Consider the following 18,073-nt stretch of genomic DNA (forward strand, 5'->3'; position numbering starts at 1 on the left):
AGTTAGACAGGCTGGCTGTGAGATTACTCATTTACTCAAAGGCCTTCAGTGGCTCCCTGACTACTGGCTAAAGTAACACTCTGTCTAGTGGTATTCAGGATGTCTACAGTCAAGCACGAATGCAGCCCTTTCAGCTACCCATCAATATAGCCATCTGGAAAGCCTTCATTCAATTTGGCAAAACTTCTCTACTTGCCATTGCTCAAACATATTCTGGGAACCTGATGATTTGTCCCAGTGAGAAAAATCATACTTTTTTTTTTTTTTTTTTTTGCAACCAATAGGAATCTTAGAGATCATCTGCTCTAACTCACTTTACAGATAAGGAAAAAGACCCAGGTTAAATAACCTACCCAATGACACAAAATTTATTAGTTACAGACAATCTTGCTAGGGACCCCAACTCACAGTCAAGGTGTTTTCTCACTGCAGCACTCTGCTTTTACTTCAGAACCTATTAAGCATCTCATGTATAAATTAATATTTAAGCTTTTGTAAAGTGTTGAGGGTTTCTAAGGTCAGATGGCTCCACTGGCAGCCAGGCACCATGCAGGCACCGTGGCAGAAAGGCTGAGATGACAGATCCATTCAGCATGTTTGCCCTGTAGTGCCCAAGTTTTCAAAAATAAAAACCCTATGCCCCTGGGAGAACATTCCCTAGGAGAACTGGTCCTGAACCAATGAGCAATATCTGTGTGAAAACTCACGTAGAGAGGAAGCTCTTTTAAGTTCAGACACGGTGTGGGAAATTGGTGACAGCTCACTCAGGTGGTATTTTTGAACTCATACTGAGTTTCATGACCTCAGCATAAATTAGAACACAGAAGATGGAAGGAAACATAACTACATAGACCGAAAACGAGAGCACAGAAAAGCTGGCAGATAAATGTCACTTAATTTACCTTCATCTGCGTGTGAAACAGGAAGACTCCATCTCTCTGGTTTTCTCCCTCGTCCCCACTCTGGACATTATGACTAATCGTAAAGGCCACACGCTTGCAGTACAGATGAAAAACCCCAAACACCAACACTATCCTCACATCGCCCAAGGAGAGTAGGGGGAAGATAGGGAGGAAAACACCTTACGAAAACGGCTAACAAGAAAAACATATTCTATATTATAACAAACTGTACTTGTTTGGAACTCAAGAACACTGCTTCTAAGAACTTCGCTCTGATGAAAAATGATATAGATTATAATAAGAACAGAGAGAGGAAAAACAACTTCTACTCTCTGAAAAACAAAACAAAACAAAAAACAAACAACAAACCAACAGCACTGGACCCTGAGTAGGCACTAAAAAAAAAAAATTCTTGTTCATGATCCCTAAGCTTGCTACTCCATTTCTGTTCATGATCCCTAAGCTTGCTACTCCATTTCACCAGTAGATGTTAGCAGACAAGTAATCTTACTGAAAAACATAAAACCTAGGGCAGGGATAAATATTTATAGACTGTTTATAGAATTTTTTTTATTTTTTTTGAGACAGAGTGTTACTCTGTTGCCTAGACTGGAGTGCAGTGGTGCAATCTCGGTTCACTGCAACCTCCGCCTCCCGGGTTCAAGCGATTCTTCTGCCTCAGCCTCCAGAGTAGCTGGGATTACAGATGCCCATCACCACGCCTGGCTAATTTTTGGATTTTTAGTAGAGACAGGGTTTCATTATGTTGGCAAGGCTGGTCTCGAACTCTTGACCTCAAGTGATCCGCCCATCTTGGCCTCCCAAAGTGCTGGGATTACAAGTGTGAGCCACCGCGCCCGGCCAGAATCTTTATAGAAATCTTTATAAGGGTAAATCTATAGAGAGCACTACAGGCTACAGGATGATCAGCTAAGAACAGTATTTGGTTAAAAAAAAAAAATGTACCAAAGCCAGCAGTACATCCCAGGATGCTGAGGAAGACAAAGAGGAGGGACAGTTCATGAGAAAAGAGAAGGCGCTTTTTAGAACTTGCCACTTCGTATGCGAGGAAGCAGTCAGATCCCTAGTCAGTAATATATGGACAACTGCAGGAGACAATTCTGAGTGACTCAGGAGGAACTCAGAGGTAAACATGTATGATTGCTGTGGGCTAAAAGTTTTCACCCACACCTATGGTAGCTGTTGAATGAGCTATTATTCTGACATATGACCACAATTTAGAATCACAAGTCTAGAAGTAGTAACCAAGGAAGTAGCAGGAGATAAACATTTTATTTAGAATACAGACAATTGAAATTGTTTTAATTGGCTTAGTCTTGTCCTAGAGAGGGATCTTTTGGGTAAGGCCAACTTATGAGACTTAGGTGAGTTGAATTCATTGAACTGTCTTCTGCTTTGTAATACCACTTTTTTGTCCAGGTATCTGCTATTCATTTTTCTTGGCCCAATTTTGGGAAACACAAAGATTTCTCCATGTTATAATTCACGAATTGAGGTCAGATTGCCACATGTGGTCATAAGGCAGTTTGAGAGCCACTTTCACGTGTCTCAAAATGTCACTAACTTTTTTACTTAAAACAGTTTTATAAACTGTGGTCAAATATTGGTTTTCCATTACATTAGCTATTTAGTAGGAGAAAGCCAATGTCATTACGACACTGAATGGGGGTGATTTTCTGGGCAATGGCTCTTTGAGAATCGTTGCTGTTGTCACGAGCGGTCTGCTTTTTGATAACATTGTACCACGGCTTAGCCATTACTTGTCTAACAGAATTACCACAGGGAGTGAACCGGCCCCCGAGCAGCAGGGTGCTAGAGCTTATCGTCCCCAAGTCCTATAAAGTCAGCCATCCCTGGATTAAGCTCTTTTTATTTCTTGACTGTTTAATGTCGTGCATATTGTAATCAGCATTTTAATTCAGGATTTGGGCCTTCCAGCAGTTTTCCAAAGGGCACACATTTTGAAGTCAACAAATTAATGAGTGTTCTTTTCTTCAGTCACCACAAGTTCTCTGTGCACTGAGAGAATATTTTTATTCTACCAACCACGTTAATATTTAAGCCGACGCTACCCTATGGGTTGACAACATAGAAGCGGAGGCAGACAGTGGGGCAGCACTGCTCATGCCTGAAGAAGGGCTGTGTGGGTTGGCAGTGAGAAAGAGAAAAGACAAATTATGTGACACTGACTTTAACTGAGACAATGTGCAAACCAATACTTCTGCCTGAGAACAACTACACATTTTAAGGGACCAGCACATTAATATCTCCATCTTTACAATTACATAGAGTGCTCAAAAAAGGGGGTATGGACTGCTAGTCTACAAAACTAACAAAGATCCTAACTACAAACCAATGAAATAGGAAAGTTGTTTTAAATAAGTAGACAAGTGTCAATCTCATTTCAACATATGTTGGCGCATGCTTTCGAGGAAGTTTATAAAAGTAAGCATCTATCGCAGGCAGTGCCATTTCTGATTTAATTCTGTGAAAAAATGCATGACTACTGGGTTAGGGTTGTACCTTTACCGCCAAGTTAAAAAAAATTAAATTCTAAAGCCAAGAACCTTTTTTTATTTTTAGAAAGAGGGAAACAAAATACAGACTCGTATTTGCTGTGTCTGGGTAAAGAAACACTAAGATGCACTGGGGGATGGAAGTATTAGAATAGGGAGGGAGTTAAGGCAGAGGAATGAGAGTGAGGATTCTTTTACTGTGTATTTTTTTATTATAAGTCGGCTTTTGTCCCAGTGTGAATGTACTACCTAGTCAAATTCAAACACTAAAATAATAAAATTAAAGAAGGTGATAATAAAAGCAAAGAGCAAATTATACAAACAAGATGTTGGGAATGAAAGGAATAACAGCCTTCCTACCAAAGTAAGTTAAGCACGTGAAGGATTATAAATACATTTGTTTACTGGTAAGACTTGTTGAAACTGGGTGGTGGGTACCTAGGTTTGTTCTATTATTGTCTTCACCTGACTTTGGTAAGAATAAAATATTTATCCCCTCCAAAAAATAATTTGTAAAAGACACCTTTATTCTATCAAAATAATCTGTTCTTAAGCCAAAGAGGAAAATGTTTTACAAAAATGGACACCATGTATGGCAATCTACATTAACTGCTTATTACTTCCACTACCTGGTATGATTTCAATATTTATAAATGATTAGTCATTTTGATAAAATATTCATGGGCATTCACACAGTACTGCATAGTATGCTACCTGTCATAAGACAGTAACAGGGAAAGCAGATATCTGTCCTCAAGTTTATATCCCTAAACCCTGAAAACTTAATGCTAGAGGTGCGGTGCCTTTCTACTTTTGAAAAAACTTTAACCAACGTCCTCTGTCTTCCAGAGACTCTCTTCCTTGCACGCTCTGTAAATTAAATCAACATCAAGCCCAGACTGAACTGAGTTGTCTGCCCTGGTTGACTGGGGCCTGCAGGATAATCTCAGCCAATCTGTAGTCCTGTGAGAAATCTGTAAAGCCAGGGCAGGCTGCATGCGAACCACCAGGGCATGGGATGCTCTGGAGTTTGGCTCTAAATTTCAGGTGTATTTTGGACTCTTGGTACATCATTAAAAGGAAACCCTTGGTCAGATGGAGAGCTAAGGCTATCATTAGGCTGAACCCTCTCAATGTCTTAGGATTACTTAACACTCTACATTCTCACTCAAATCCATGGTTCTGGATTCTCTTTTGGGAGGTTATTTCATAAGTGATTTTAGGTTTCGTAAATTCAGGTGTGCGACTTAACTAAGCAAACTCTCCCTCTGCATCTACCTAAGGGTCAGTAGAAACTTAGTACAGTAAATCACCCACAAAACATTACTAGTCCTACTATCTCAACTCATGACCATTTGACATAACCCTGTGTTAGAGGCCATCAAGGACCCCTTACACACGATCTCCAGTTCTGACAATAATCCACCAAGGCTGTTGCTATTGTTTCCATTTTACAAATGAGAATAACCGAGGCTTAGAGAGTTTAAGTATGAAGCAAATCACTTAAAATACAGGCCATTTATGGTAAAACCAGTCTTTAAATCCACGTGTCTGATTCTGAAAGCCACGTTTTTTTCTACTATAGCATGTGACCCATGACATAGCTTTTAGCTGTAGTAGTTTGAACATTATGAAATTAATTATACTAATGATGATAGGTCTACACATACTATTTTGTGCTTGGGCATATTTGAGGTCATTTATAAAAACTGTCACCCAAAAAACTTTCCTTTGGAGTGCAAAGCTATTAAAAAGATGAAGATTACACTTTCTTACATGTAAAAGAGTAATTTAAAAAATCAAACAAATCATAATCCCAAAGAAACACATAAATCTTACCACCTTCCTCAGATTTCATGTCTAGTAGTTCATCTATGGGTCCTTTAGAGAAGAGGAAAGAAAACAAAATTATGAGTCAGTTTCATTTTGTGAGGAGTTTGAGTCAAATAATTAAAATTGAGTAGTTTTCCTTAATCTAGGTTACCTGAGCATGCAGTATGTGTAGAGCTTTTGTCTAAGGCAGATAAAATACTTTTTCCATCTTCAGCTGTAATATAACATGTGCAACTGGTTACCAACAACTCGAAATGGTGTGCATGTTCATACACTATTGCAGTGTAAGGTAAATGCACGGCTTCAGGAAGAAATGGGATCCACAAACTCAGGCAGAAGCAAGGGTCCCCAGATTACACTGGACTCCTGCTATTAGCTCTCAGAGAATGCCAAATTAACAGCCCTGAATCTTTGCTTTGTTTGGCAGATAACCTGAAAATCATATGACATTGATCTAACAATTCTCCTTCCATGGACAAGTGTGTGACTTAAGTAACTGACTATTACTTGATGATGCTGATGAACTTTAGCCATATGGGCCTGGCTAAAATGAAAAGGTAGATTACTAAGTGAAAGAAGTCAATCTGAAAAGGCAACACATTGTATGATTCCAATTATATGACATTTTGGAAAAGACAAAACTATGAGGACAGTAAGAAGATCAGCATTTGCCAAGGGTTTGAGGGGAGGGAGGGATGAATAGTGGAGGACAGAGGGGTTTCAGGGCAGTGAAACTATTTTGTATGGTCCTGTAATGGTAGATACATATCATTATACATTTGTAATGCCCACAACATGTATAACACCAAGAGTGAATGCTAATGTAAACTATGGACTTTGGGTGATAATTATGTCAATGTAGGTTTATTGACTATAACAAATATACCACCTGGTGTAGGATGTTAATAGTGGGAAAGCCTATGTATATGCTGGGGAAAGGAATATATGGGAAATCTCTGTACATTGAGCCTAATTTTGCTGTGAACCAAAAGCTATTCTAAACAATAAAGTGTGTCTGTGTGTGTGCTTGTAATAGAACAGCCTTAAAACTTGATTTGCTCATATGTTCATTAGCCTTTCGGCAAGTCACAGAATAAAAGAAATATGATACTTCATTATAATGGATTTTATTCTGTGCATATATAAAACAAGATGATCGACATTTACAATCTCAAAATATGCAAATACCACAAGCAATTATACTGCACAAGGAAAGAGAGAAAATTTGATTCCCCTGCATTGTCACATATTGTATGAATATATAATTTATATAGATTTATAACTTGCATACAAATATAATAAACTGAAGTTTATATTTTCCCACAGAACCCATGTTTTCCTATCCAATTACCTTGACTATGACAACATTAGTGATTCGTGCCGTGGGTACACTGAGGCCGGAGAGCTTGCATCCATATAGACAGAGAGCTCTTCTGTGGCCAACAAGAGCAGGCCCAGCTGCTCCCTTTCTCCTCCTGCCACTCGCTCCCCCTCGTGCTCTGGAGCATGGTTTCTCTGACTTTCTCCAGGTCCTCCCGTGCCCATAACCTTTGCCCAGGATGTTTCTTCTGCTTTGACAAGTCTTGCCATAGCACTTTGCTTAGCCAGTTCCCTGATCTCCTCAAAAAGTTGTGTCCTCTCCATCACATGTGCCCAAAGCCCTACACTTCTCCCTTGGAGCTCCCACCAAAGCTGGAGCTGCTGGATTACTTGTGTAATGATTAGATTACCATCTGCTTGCCCTTTTGACTGTCAGCCTCATCCTGGAAGGGACTATGTCTGGTGCACCACTGTATGCCCAGAGCCCAGCGCCATGCCTGGCACAGAGGCGGCTCAATAAACATCTGTTGAACAAATGAACAAGTGCATGAGTACTTGCACGTGAAGGTGTACATGTGTGAATGGATGACATGAAGCAAGCATTAGAGGCAAAAAAATGAGTCTTTTGTTGTTGTTGTTGAAAGGCAGACAGGAGAAAAGCAAATAGGAGGAGAAGCAAGTGGGTGGAAAGGTAAAAAGGAAGATAGAGCGTGAAGGAGAAGAATGGAGCAGAGGAGAAGTTCTAGAATCTCCTTTGCCACCTCCTATCTTCCAGAAAGGTACCACACCAGAGGGTGAAGCAGGAAGAGATGCATATGTCCCCAGGGGGACCAGGTAAACACAGTGTTGGGGTAATTTTGGTTCTCTTCATAACACCTGTAAAACATTCCCCCGCATCTCCGAGGAGCTTGAGTGCCAGTGAAGTGCTTGGTACTGCGTCACATTAATTCTACCACTATCTATCAAACCCTGTGTCCCTTTGTGAGGTGAAGGACCAATGAAAACACTGGCAGTAACAGCAGGAGACAGAAATAGCTGATGAGCCTGCACAGCACACTGTGCTATCTCCCAACGCTCTGACCCCTTCTCCTAACGCATCAGGTTCAGTTCACCTGAGGGATCAGGGGTTGCTTGGCACTGGCAAGCTGAGGCATCAGCTGGCAGGGCAGGGTAAGCAGCTCCTATCTGTTTCCAACATTGACAAACATCCGCCCACCCCACACATACCGCAAATCCACCTCTCCTGAGGTCACAGCCTCATCTTATGAAAACTAGAACTAGTCAGGGTCACAGCAGAAATCTTATAATCTGCTGTGAAAAGAAACAGCGATTTGCCAGTTCCCATCGTGGCTGCCCCTCTGAAGAGCTGCTGCTGACATGACTGTGATGTGATCTTCTGGTTCACAATACACAGCCTCTCTCAGTAATGCTGTAGGGTTGACATGGTGGATATCTGAACACTTAGAACTGAGTCTACAGGAAGCAAATTAGCCTTTTCTCAGTTGAAAAAGAAGAAAGGCCTAGGAGGAGTTTGTCAAAAAGTAAAATGACTTGGCTGTTGAGCATTAAGTAATATTTCAGAAGCAATTCTAAATAAAAATCAAAACTTACTCTTAAAACTAGAGGATTCCTTGCGCTGGTTTTCTTCCTCTAATGAAATTAATCTTAAAATAAAAAAGAGGTTTAGTCATCAACTTCTACCAATGTTATATTTATGATACAGCCAGACTTTCAGTACAATATTACTTCACTTTTAACACAAACGCATCACACACACACACACACACACGAAGAAGGGTCAACATAGAGTCATTTACATGCCAATGTGCTGGCCTTCTTTCCCTTTCTGTAGCATCTTAATATCTGAATTTGCTTTCCTTTCAAGGCAAATATTCTGTAAATATCTAGATGGGCAGTTAGATATAAATAAGATAGACGCATACAGTTATCACCTTAAAAATAGTAAAAATTGATAGTTAAAAAAACTGTAAAAAATCAATCAGAATCCATTTCTTCTGATTCCTAGTGTTATAGGAGAGGACACCTCCAGAGGTTAGCTCGGCTACAGAGGCTGCAGGCAGGACCACTCATAAATCCAGGCTGACCATCTCCTACTCAACTCTCACCACTTCTTTAAACACAAAGACACATCACTGCCCTTGAGATTCACTTGGTGCCTCCGAGCCTTCCTCCTAGCACCGTGATGCACCTTCGTCTGCTATTTCTAAACAAAATTCACGTTCAATGTTCACTGTCATTTTAAATAGTTACTGGGTTATACTTTGTGAGCTTTTAAAAATGAAGTACTGAAGTATTTGAGAAATCTGAATTAATTAAAACAAATCAAGAAAATCCCAGGTAATCCACTTCCAAGTAAAGGTGAATGCTTTATTTTGATTGTATGAACTTATATGGTGAAAAGAAGGTGTAGGGACCCACTTCAGGCCTCACCTGTTACTACACAAGAGTATGTGGGCAGCCCCTTAACCTTCCAGAACCTTCCTTCCATCTTTTACATGACAAGGAAAATCCCAGCCTTGATGTCACTGAAGGTTGTCATGAGATGGAATTAACATAAATAAAACACCTAGCATTGTATCTGGTTCATAGTAGGTGCTCACTAAAATGATAGCTAGCAATATTACCATCACCAGGAATGGGTTAAACTGGTTCACCATAAAATAGCCAGTTTTACTAGATAGATTCAGATCACATTCTACAGTCTGTCCTTCAATGAGAACTTGTCTTCATTCTGCATCAAAAAATTTATCTAGTACATATACTCTTTAAAATTTAAAAAGGCTAATATTGGCAGCAACTTTTCCTGTGGGACAAAAAATATATCTGAAAGTCGATTTAGAAATACAATAAAAGTATAAGCCTGTTTTACCATAAGACTGTCATCTAAATTTTTTTGTGTGTGGAAAAGGAGTAGAGAATAGAAACGAGGCCATCCATTTTGTTTTCCTAGGCCGGCCAGTTCAAAGATTAACTGCATTCCTGCAAGCTATTATATCTCCATAGAAAATGATACAGATCCACATTTCAACCTCCTTCTCACTGTATGAGAAAGGGAACCATGCACCACATATGTTGAAAAGTTCATCTCAGTATTTAAAATGACAAGAGGCACCTTCTTCGTAAAGGGGCATGAAATGGAGATGGAGCAGTCATTTCCTGTACTTGAAGCTGTTCTCTGTTTCACAGAGAAGAAAACAGACATTCTGCGTGGTAGAAAACACAGTGCCAAAATCCAACACTTTCATATGATGATGGCTTAGTATGCATGTGTCCCAGGGCAATTTCATAGGTAAGCTCCCTCAGTGAGAGAAAAGCCAGGGGATTTCCTATCTAGAAGAGCATCTAGGGTTGACAAAGGACCAGATAGGGTCCAGAAGCCAAAGAAAGTGCAAAGCTGGGGCTCAGGTCACAGGCAGAGAGCCAGGGAATGCTGGGGACATTTGCCCTGTCTTGATCCAGTCAGCTCCTCACAAGTGTGCTCTTCTAAGTCCCCTGGAAACCGATCTCTTACTGGGATACGTGAGTCATGGCCTAGCAGGAACATGTGTTAAAGGGGTTTGGCTGGGTTGCTAATACATCTACTCTGAGAAGTGAGGAAGTAAGACGAGTCTGCGTCTGAGGCCCAGCCAGGTTTGCTCAGCGAGAACCACATAACTCTCACCTGTGGGAAGAAAGATGCAGAGGGAAGGAACCTGTGACTTACTGGCTCGGCTCCTGCACGGCTGCATCTGTACTTTCCTGCTGGGTGATCTTCTTCTTCTCTTCTTTCTCAACTAATTTTTTCATAGGGTCTTGTAAGCTCTTGATCACAAGCCATAGAAAAATGAAAAAAAAAAAAAAAAAAAAAGAAGAAGAAATAGAGACAAAAAAAAAGAAAAGAAAGGTTATCAATTAAAAAATTCAACTGCCATTGGTCCCAGCAACCAAACTTTGAATTACAGGTATTGGGAGGTGACCTTGAACCAATCAGCGGGAAGAAATAAAATTTTATATGGTGAAGCAACAATGTTCTCAGACACACCCGAGAAATACCAGCATATACAGCAGAGCTGATTTGCCACTAGATTTATGTTTTCCATTTTGTGATAAGTTATTCAAACGTGGCCTTTTGGCTATTGCTAACTTTATTTTTCAACTTCAACATGCAGTTAAGATAAACATTCTGTTCTGTTCGCAGCCCACACACTGACAAAGTAGAAGTTCCTCCCACCTCCACCAGAGATGAGACGATTTCATTTTGTTTTAAATTTTGTTTGCTATTTTGCAATCTAAAACCCAGTTTTAAAAAATAACAGAAAACAAAACCTTTTCTTAAAAAACCAAAAATAGTGGCTTAACATATTCTGACAACCTAACTCCCACGAGTGGACAGAGCAGGTGCATCCAAATCTTTGTAGATTAAAATGGGTGAGAGTCTTCTTTTGGCACATCATTTGTTGGAGTTACTGTTTTCAAGGTTAACTAAATATTTAAGTTTTTTTTTTTTAAACAGCAAGTGCCTAGAAACTGTATACCAGTGACAATGACCCTGAAAGAAAGAGCAAAACATTTCTAGAACTGAATAATGATTTATACAAAAAGATCTCTATTTCTGGCCCTAATTAAAATACAAACCTATAAATACAAAATAAACATCTCAGGATACTTATCCTTCTTATATTCTCAGAACTACTAAAATCCAAGTCATGAGCCTGGGGCCTTCACCTTGTTTCTCCTGTCCTTCTCCTGCCTATCGTTCACTTGTCTGACACACATAGGAGGCAATCAGGTTTCATGGCTAATTCTGATTGATTAGTACTGGCTGACTGGAGGGCCAGTGAAGATGGTTCTCAGGCTGTGTCTCGGCAGAGCAGACCTGTGATTGATTTTGGTGTCTGCCATGGACACCAGATGGATACTGGTGTCACACTTCCAAACTGCCAGCTCTGTTTCTCTCTCTGCACAGAGTAATTTTCCTAAAACACCCACGTCATCATGTTATCCTTCTTTTCAAGAATCTTATTTCTTGAGAAGGACCAGCGTATTTCTTTATTATAAGAACTTCCTTATTTCTTTCCACTTCTAATATCAACCTCTCTGACCAATTTTGAAGATCTTCTAAAATGGGATCCTAGCCTAACTTTCCCATCTTGCTTCCTACCATCCCCCAAACATGAGCTTTCTTTCAATTAGGATGGTCTCCTCATAGTCTCCCATGTGCTAGTTTCTTCCTTCCTGTCTTTGTTCATTCTGCTTCTTTAACCTAAAATGCTCTATTTGTGTATCCTCATTAATCCTATGAGTGTTTTCAAAGTCCAGATCAATTACCAGCATTTTCTGCAAAGCTTCACTAAGCATGCCAAATTCAGGAAAGTCTTTCCATATCCAAACTGCACTTCAGTTTTATTAATATTTGATCATATTTATCCTGTATTATGTTTTGTCTCCATAAAATATTTTCTAAATTAGAAACATAATAGAACCACATGCAGCAAGTCTGATAAAAAAGTAAAAATTACTCATAATTCCATATCCTTAAAATGATGATGATTTTCATATATTTTCTGTTTTTTTCATACTCACACTACTTGTATGACTGGAATCATTGTATATATATATATGTATATAAAATATAAATATATAGAGATACAATAGTCCTTTTAACCAATATAATTTGTGTAGATATTTCATAATTTAAAAAAGGCTTATTAGACTACAGAATATAAAAAAGACATTATATACCTTAAGCAGTTAATATCAAAACTGAAATATAAAAATGTGCATTCCTTCACCAATATTCTAAAGTGGAACCCAGGTCTTCTCTGAGTATATGTCCCCTGACTGGAGTTCTGGAGCATTTTCTTGCATAAAGCACATCCGTAAGGCACTGACATCATTTTTAATGACTCCTATTTCTGGACATTTAGATTAGTTCATTCAGTTAACAAGTAGTTTTTGAGCACTACCCAATGACAGGTGCTGTTGGGTGCTTTGGATACACCGGTGAACACGACAGACAAAATTATTAGCTAGCGATGGGTCTAGGCAGATAATTAAAACAGAGGGATCGAAAGTGATTGGGTCATTACCCCAGTTAGCAGGATGTCCTCTTTTGGAAGTGACATTTCAACTAAGAGCTAAATGACAAGAAGGAGCCAGTCATGTGAAGCTCAGGGAGAAGAGAGCTCCGAGTCAACGGCTCAAAGGTAGGAATAGCTTGGTTTGTCTGAGGAACAAAAAGAATGCCACTGGAGCTGCCGTATAGTTGGCAAGAGTACAAGTCTTGAGACTGGGATAAAGAGGTCAGCAGGGGTCACATGGGGAGAACATTCCCGTACCCATAGTCATCAATATTTAACATTTTGCCCCATTTGGTTCCATCATCATCTTTTGCTCTGTCTCCCTAATGCATGACAACTAAATGCAATACATGATCCTTGGCTGCTGCAGCCTGCACTGGAGGGGAAAATGATACAAAGGGCAGTGTCAGGACAAATGAGACAACTGGAATATGGACTGCAGCCTGGATGTTCATGATTTTTTTATATACCCCAAAGCTTCCAGTGAAAGTCAGGCACGTGTGTGCGTGTGTGTGCGTGTGCGTGTGCGTGTGTGTTTAGTATATGTGCAGCCAGGAGGAAGGAGATCAATAGACGTCAAAGATGTACTGTTTTCAATCCATCTGCCAATTACAGCATTTTATTCACGTACACACACTGACACACACACACACATGCCTTTCAGTAGTTTTATTCCCCCACAAAATGGTCCAACTCTGGTCAAAGTGAAGCCAGGAATATTTTCAGCCAAGGTTCTGATGGCTCCCAAGACTCACTTTTAAATTTTGTAACACTGGTCCAGGCCTCCTGGTTTGCTCAATTATCTTCTCATTGTGTTTCCTTTTTATCAGTCAACGCTAGGCAGGGCCAGGGCATGTCTGCTCTCAGCCGGCCCTGTCTAGCTGCCACAGCGCTTGCCTAAACCCCTGACATGCCCTTGACAGCTCCACGGTTATCATCCTTTCTGTCTCCAGCCTGACCTCCCCTCATAACCACACTTGAGCAGCTCTCAGACAATCCTTTTGTAATGTAAACCACTCACTCCTCCTTTTCAACCCCTTCCCCTGTTGGCCCATTAGCAGGGACTCAATTGTTGGCTCCCTGTCACCACAATCACAGTTAAGTCACTATTGTGCTTCTCCCAACAGAATGGCTGTAGTTCCAACTATTTAAAATTATTATTAATAATTCCTGTGGTAATTGCTCCTCTCTTCCTACTATTACTATTATTCCTAAAACAATTTGGCTGTTGCAGCTCAAGAGAGGTGCTAAATATGTACTTGTTGATTGATAAATGGATGTACATAAGGTTACACTAAAAAAACTAGAGCTCTTTAGCTAGGAAATTCAAAGGCTCAGGGGAGTAATTTGAAAAGGTTTATAAAACCACAAGCAAAATTAATACTGAGCACATGGACTTGTTTATTAAATATTAGAATTTTGAGCCAAGGGGAACACACACAGACACACACACACACACACACACACAAGCTTAACTGAGCTATAATTCAAATACCATAGAATTCACCTAACTGTTCAATGGTTTGTAGTACACAGTAAGTAGGTCCTTGAATAATGTCATTTTGTTATAATGTTGATGGGAAAAAAAAATGGATTTCCTGGCCCGGGGCCACTGTCAGGGTGGAGTTTGCACATTCTGCCCATGTCTGAATGGGTTTTCTCCTGGCTCCACTCCAGTTTCCTTCCATATCCCAAAGCTACACAAGTCAGGTGAATGTGCGATTCTACATGGTCCCAGTGTGAATGACCGTGGGGGTGTGTGTCAGTGCGACCTGCTACGGGGTGGCGTCCTGTCTAGGACTGGTTCCCATCCTGTGTCCTGAGCTGCTGGGATAGGCTCCCATCATCCACCACCCTGAACTGGAATAAGCAGTTTGGAAAATGAACAAATGAATAAATAAAATTTATCATACAAAATCCTTCAAGTATATAATCATACAGAAGCATGACAATAAACACTGTGACAGAAAAGCACCCGGTGAGCCCACTGTATTTGTGATTGTGATTGAACTGCCTGGTGGTAGGCGGTGTCTTAGAATTTTCGCTTCACCAACACTTATTCCTTAATTTAACCCATTACTACTCTGACTCCCTGTCACTCACTGATCCACCAAGAATTGGGTAAAGAATGACCTTACTTTTTTTTTTAAACTTTCCTAAAGGTACATGTAACTTAGATTTATTTCAATGTTAAATATTAGAAGTGTTTTGGGTCTTTATTTAGAAGCTTGGTGATGTTTTTGTGACCATAAATTGTTACATCATAAGAACTTAACTCTTGATTGTATAATCAGCCTACGGTAAAATGGATTTCATTATACATTGTTTTGCTTAAAGTCACAGTTTCCCAAGAACAAACTGATGACAGTGAGGACATACTGTATTCACAGAGTTGGACGACCATCACCATAATCAATTTCAGGACATTTTCAAGGGACATCACCAAGACAGAATTTTTAGACCAAACGAAGCTAAATACTCTTTGATATAGCAAGGAAAAAAACAATAACACATATGGAACTTGTTTCTTACAAAAGATGGTATACATTGAAGATATCAAGGGGCTAAGGGGAACATTAAAAGATCATGGAGGAAAAAATCATAACCCCCTTTATCCCCCCAAATTAGTTCCTGGGTGTGACTGTCAGATACAGGATATTCTCTAGACTGCTCTCCCCGAGGTTGGATCACAAACGCTCAACTCGGGGTAGAAGGTGGAGGTGAATTCTTCAAATTATTTTGAAGTCCACGACTCCGTTGAAATGCTTAACCCTATAGAACGCATAGAAGTCAGGGGTGACAATATTTTCTGTGTGACAGGAACACCTGCTCAGGCAAAATGAATCTAAGAGGCCTCTCTGACTATGTATAGACGAGGCAGCCATCAGATGAACCATTATTTCCAATTACTAGCTGATGGGAGCCACTGACGAATCCACGTCCAGAAATGAAAACTCCAAAAACGTTCTGTTTCTACACCCCAAACCCACTCAGTCTCTCATGAAAATTGCTCATGAAAATTGCTGTGTATTAGCAGCACACAGACTCATACAAGACTGAAAGTTTCTTTGTGGAGGAAAGAATGTTTTTAGACTAAGTAACTTTTCTCTGTTAAGGCTGCACTAACATGCTAATGATTTCCATCCATGCTTAAATGGCTTCAGGAAGCACACACACAGTAGTATGTAAGATCAGCGTGACAGAGGAAACTCGCAGATCGAGCTTGCAAAAGTGTCTTAGAAAGGAAACAGCTTAATATAATAATGGGAGTTACCACTTCCTGTATTAGGAAAATAAAAGCAACAGCAACATTCATCTGAATGAATGCAAAACTACTTAGCAAAACAAATTTCACAGACACAAGGCCAGCAGCCAGTTCTAATAACCTAAATTTAATGTTTAACTTTGACAGCTGAGTAGTATCTTCTCTAGCCTTTAATTACGACATCTAATTTTCTTATGCTACTTTCCATTAATTACATTGTATACATATGAAGGTGCCAAGTAATTGTCTATAAAAAAAATAAAAGTGTTCAAAATAGTGGGGCATGTTTAAAAAGTGCTGAATTCAGTTGGGTATGTGTATATGTGTGTTTATACAATTAGAAGTACATGAAAATAAAAACAGAGGCCACAGTGATGTGTACTGGCCACATAATTCATGGACATTTAGCACATCTGTACTCTCTTGCTCTCACCATGCACTTACAAATTTATAAAGACACTATATAAGAAACACTATTACTCTGTAACTAGAGGTAACCTTGAATTGTACTGTACAAAAAAGTAAAATTAGAGAAAAATAATCACAATCATAAACAAGATAGGTAATATTCTTCTTTAAAAATAAGATAGAAAATTGATAATGACAAGGCACCATACTGTCCTGGAAACAAATGGACTTTGGAGATGGATCACATAGTGCTGTGGCATGGACATGGTCTCCACTCCTTGGAGGTCTTGGTTTACCCATGAGAACAATGGAGGTAATGACGAGTATTCGTCTTGTGATGCTGTGAGGATGAACTGAGAGGGTGCTTCTACACAGTACCAAGCTCATACCAAACACTCAAAACTTGCTTTCTTATCAATGACTTTTAAAGTTCTAAAGGGAATTAGATGTCTTAAGTGCTCCTCCTGTGGCAGGTACTGTGCTCTATGTTTTCTATATCTCACTTAATCCTCACAAAACCCAGTTAAACCTTGTATTCCTGCTTTCCTGACAGGAAAATGGAGACTTGGAGAGGTGAACTGACTTGCTTCAGGCCTTTCGGCTATTACCAGGTAGAAGCAATATTTGAATCCGGGTCTTAAAAATTCTACCACTAGTTAAGAAATGGTATTAAACACCCCAGCCAGCATGTAGTGACCTTCCCCTTCAATATGAGGCGTTTGGGAGATCGAGAGGACTTCATCCCAAACTCTAAAAGAAGAGCCATACATTCCCAGGTATCTGAAGGACTGACATACAAATCATGCTTTTTTGCCTATAAGCAAACACTTCAAAGTGCTATTTTTAATTGAAAGTTTGCAGCTGTATTTTTTAAAGGTGGCACTTCTGCTTTCTCCTCCTCCCTTCCTGCCCCATGTCCAGAAGTGCCCCTGGGAAGCAGTGCATGGCCCTGCCGGGGAAGGCAGGAGCGTCCCAATTCCCAATCTTCTGCACAATGGGCATGCAGGCCCAGGCAAATGACTAGACCTTTCTGAGTTTCTGTGTCCTCATTTGAAACAGGGAAAGAAGAACAGGTATATCCAATGTTCCAGGGTTATTTTGAGGGTTAAAGGAAATAGATTCACTTTCTATATGTCAGTGCTGAACCTAGCAGTATTATTAATTACAATCCCAACCTTGGCACACTGTGTGACAAATTCTCCTAGACACTATTTCACCTCACCCTTTGCGGAGCGTTTGGCCCAGACAACCTACCCACACAATAGTAATATTTTTCCCTTTCCCCTCAGGGAGGAGTTAGGGAATGAGAGAGGTGGGGGATGGAGAAGCAACATGCCATTGTGAAGGCTTGAGCTACCAGCTGCCTGGGAGAACCAATGCCAGTCGCCATCAGGCGTGGATGAACAAATGACAAGCCACACTCCGGCTCGTCCCCCTCAGATTTCAGTGGTGGCCTTGGTCAGTCCCTCCACTCCCTCCTTTCTTGGTGACCTGGATGCATCCCAATTTTCTGTTTCCAATGATCTGGCCTGGAGCAGCTTGGGAAAAAAACAGCCTTGCTAAATGCTGTGTAAAGTAATGACACCGAGAGAAAACTTGAAAGCCTGAAAGGATATCCTGGATGCTTGCCATATGTAATTGTCTTGTTGGGACTCGTAACTAAAATAGCATTGCAGGGATATTTACCCAATTTTCATAAAAACTATTATGGCTTTATTTTCAAAGCAA

At 40.0% G+C, this 18,073-nt stretch overlaps 1 protein-coding gene across 19 annotated transcripts in view; it reads right to left on the bottom strand.

Annotated features, from left to right (window-relative positions):
* The window catches only part of ICA1 (islet cell autoantigen 1), a 154,123-nt gene that overhangs the window by 21,097 nt on the left and 114,953 nt on the right, over positions 1–18,073 (bottom strand). For 14 of the 19 annotated variants that reach the window (XM_008978684.4, XM_034963707.3, XM_055115705.2 and 11 more), the window contains exons 9-12: positions 10,317–10,414; positions 8,204–8,256; positions 5,424–5,486; positions 5,279–5,320 (exon numbers count right to left, since the gene is read on the bottom strand). In XM_008978684.4, coding sequence (XP_008976932.2) covers positions 5,279–5,320; positions 5,424–5,486; positions 8,204–8,256; positions 10,317–10,414 — 256 coding nt within the window. The remainder of the gene's footprint in view (positions 1–5,278; positions 5,321–5,423; positions 5,487–8,203; positions 8,257–10,316; positions 10,415–18,073) is intronic. The other 5 variants (XM_057302821.2, XM_057302822.2, XM_057302820.2 and 2 more) reach the window with 1 other exon arrangement.

The sequence above is a fragment of the Pan paniscus genome, chromosome 6 (genome assembly GCF_029289425.2).
Source record: "Pan paniscus chromosome 6, NHGRI_mPanPan1-v2.0_pri, whole genome shotgun sequence".
NCBI lineage: Eukaryota > Metazoa > Chordata > Mammalia > Primates > Hominidae > Pan > Pan paniscus.